Source organism: Anarrhichthys ocellatus, unplaced genomic scaffold (genome assembly GCF_004355925.1).
Source record: "Anarrhichthys ocellatus isolate YVR2014 unplaced genomic scaffold, GSC_Weel_1.0 scaffold834, whole genome shotgun sequence".
NCBI lineage: Eukaryota > Metazoa > Chordata > Actinopteri > Perciformes > Anarhichadidae > Anarrhichthys > Anarrhichthys ocellatus.
In genome coordinates this window covers 292-3,578 of record NW_022280808.1, presented here as the reverse complement: position 1 = coordinate 3,578, position 3,287 = coordinate 292, and the positions used below count along the sequence as shown (strand labels likewise).

Below are 3,287 nucleotides of genomic sequence, written 5' to 3'. Positions count from 1 at the left end.
GGATCTCGGCCCTGCACTATAATTCATGATGAAAGACCTAATTTGTTGTTCAAACTGGCGGATTGGGTTTGAGGTTTTTTTTTTCAATGGGAAAAACGACGTACAATAACTCAAGAGAGTCTTCCTGCAACATAAGGAGGGGATTTCTATATGTTTACAATCAATAACTTGTGTAGCATTTATGCTATGCATCTGTATTAAATGTATATTAATTGCATATTTATATTAATCATGTTTAAAAAAAAAAACTAGAATTAGGATGACTTGGGAGTGGGATACTTATATTGTCACGTGTATCGCTCTCTCCTTCTCCCTCTCTCTCTTCTCTCTCTCGCTCTCTCTCTCTCAGTGACAGGCGTCAAAAATACCACCAAGGGAGCGCATATCTGCAGCTTTTCACGCAGCCACACTCGGCTGTTATCCACCGTACTGATGCGTAAATATCCCAAAGAAAACTCATCTTTTCTCCGGACAGAGACACAGAGCACCGAGGCGACTGTGGAAAGAGCGTTTTTTCCCTTCCTATTCTGATGGTTCAAAGTAACCGAAGCCGGATTGAATCGACTTTACATGCCAGATAGGATAGTGGTCGGTCACCTTTTTTGCAAGACACATCGGCACAGACCTTTCTTTGAGACTTAAATGAGGGGGAAGATGTGGATATTTTACAGTGCCGACAATTCAAAGTGTCTTTTTTCTATTTGGAACCAGCGGTGTTTGTATTACGCAGCAGTGGCGTGTTTGTTGTTTTCTCCTGTCAGGACGGATCATGCTTGCCCGTCGTCCTGCATCTGTGCCAAAGACTCCGGGACAGTGACCTGCCGTGATGGGGAGGACACCGAGGTGCCGGCAGACATACCGGAGTGGACGTCCACCTTGATACTCAAGGGGAAAAACATTTCAACTTTACAGCGTGGTGCGTTCATGAGCAACGGAACGGAGTTGCAAATGACGACACTCTCCCTGTCCCATAACGGGATACAGGTTATTGAACATAACGCCTTCCTGGGACTCCCTCGGTTGCATTTGCTGGATCTGAGCCACAACCAGCTGGAGTACATCTCACCCAGGGCTTTCCACGGGTTACTGGAGCTTCGCTCTCTTTACCTAAATCACTCTATTTTACCTCCGGCCACAGAGCAGCTCTCGAATGCGCTCAACACACAAAGTTTGCGCAACCTCCACAGACTGGAGTTAGCGGGAAACACGCTGAAGTCAATTCCCCTGCTGCGAGTAGATATGCACAATCTCCACGCGTTAGTGCTGGTAAATAACTCAATAGAGAGCATAGGGGGAGGCAATTTAACCATGTTGTACCAGCAAAAGCGCATACGCGTCTACTTGGCTTTAAACCCGTTTCGGTGCAACTGCGAACTGGAGGCGTTTTACTACTGGTTGAAGAACTCATCCCAGTGCCCGGATGCGGGGCGCCTCCTGTGCAGCGAGCCGGAGGCCAAGAGGGGGGTTCCTGTGGAGATGCTGCGGAAAGAGGACGTGGATTGTATGAAGGAGAACCTCGAGGCGGTTTCGTACGTGTTCCTCGGGTTAGTGCTGGCTCTGATCGGGGTGGTGTTTCTAATGGTGCTGTATCTCAACCGGGGAGGCATCAAACGGTGGCTCAACAACATCAGAGATGCGTGCCGGGACCAGATGGAGGTCTACCATTACCGCTACGAGCAGGACTCAGACCCGAGACTGGCCAACGTGGCCGTTTAACCTACTGAAACATCCGGCCAATGCCGTGTGGTGAGAGGGCAGGGGAGGCGACGTTTCCCTGGCAGTGCCCTGTTACAATCCAAAACCAATAGTTTTTACAAACAGTTTCATCTTTTTCAGCTGCTGAAATGAATGAACTGCATGTGGTATTCCTCTCACACTGGGATATCCACAGAGCCAAACACAGATGACTTTAAGAGACTATTATAGTAAGAGTTCATCTTGCACAACTGAATATTTAAACTTCCAAGCACTATTGTACACATTGTATCTCCTCAATAGAGGAATGATTTCCATGCATCATGTTAACCTGCACAGTCTACAGCAGCTTGTCAGACTAACTTAGTATTATTTATCTTATTAACAAAGTGACAAATATACAGTAAAGTTATATAGAGTTTTTGATTTGAAAAACTGGAATGAAATTGTGAATCCCTGTAATTTCTGAATACTGCAGCCCTTTGCAAATTGTTGCAAACGAACGGCCTACATTCAGCAGACCCCACAGGAAGAACAAGGTATTTGTGTTTCTAATGAGGGAGTGCATATTGCAAAGGGTGAGAGAGGAAAGTGGTAGAGAAGGAGACTTGGGCAGGTAAGATGAGGCAGGGAAGCTGGTGAGTGCCATGTTCGTGCAAGCAGGCAATGCTTGAGTATACTGTCATAATTCATCATCAGGAACATGGGGTAAGTTACCAACCTGGCCTTTCTGAACAGTCTTTGATCTATGAAAATAACACACATGCATCATTTGACTCCAGGTCAGTTTATCCGGGAAGTGGCGGAAGAGGAAGAGACAGAATCTAACCATGCATGTGACTATTGTAGGCATAGAGAACCAACCAAAACATTAATAAAAGGTCAAATAAAAATGGCGAGTTAGCAGTGTTCTTTACGTCAGCGCATTTTATCATCACTGTCGGGAAATGTTGACTTCATGCAGCGCTGTGCCAGACATTAAACACTGGAAGTGTTTCTCTGTCGTATTTTGTAAAAAAAGTTTTTGTGAAATCGCTACAAGCAGGTGTGAATGAGGGTATCGGCTCCATGTCAAGTTTTGAGTAAGTTTACCTGAACTACAGTAAGATGTCACATCGTCAGCACTTCCGCTCACCAGAAAAGGTCTCGACTATCTCACCTGCTTCTCTTTAAAGCACCAAACAGGCCGAGGCTGGTCGAGGTCTGCTGCTTGAGGGGTGTAACCGAAAGGCATGGCAGTGTTAATCTCATCAGCTCTGTGACGAATAAACCACGAAGAATCACGATCAACCCGTGAAGTCAGTATCTCTTCGCACCCCGGAGCTCATCAACCGTCTTAACTAAAGGTCAAACATGAAAAGCTGGAAAACAGCAGGAGAGTAGGAGTGTGTGTGTGTGTGTGTGTGTGTGTGTGTGTGTGTGTGTGTGTGAGAGAGAATATTCATTTGAGTCATTTAACAGAGTCCAACTGAAACACGTTAGATATAAAATAGATGAAAGTGAAGATGACAAACATGTTTTTCTGACTTTTGATTTGTTTCATATACAAATTGCAGTTTTATAATGTAAGAGTTAATTAATGTGTTTGTGCA

The 3,287-nt window shown here is 45.1% G+C and overlaps 1 protein-coding gene across 1 annotated transcript; it reads left to right on the top strand.

The window, feature by feature from the left end:
* Nucleotides 1-379: 379 nt before the first annotated feature.
* LOC116377043 (trophoblast glycoprotein-like) lies at nt 380-2,691 on the top strand. Its single transcript, XM_031838577.1, has one exon. The coding sequence runs from the start codon at nt 643-645 to the stop codon at nt 1,714-1,716; it is 1,074 nt and encodes a 357-aa protein (XP_031694437.1). The 5' UTR covers nt 380-642; the 3' UTR covers nt 1,717-2,691.
* Nucleotides 2,692-3,287: the final 596 nt, after the last annotated feature.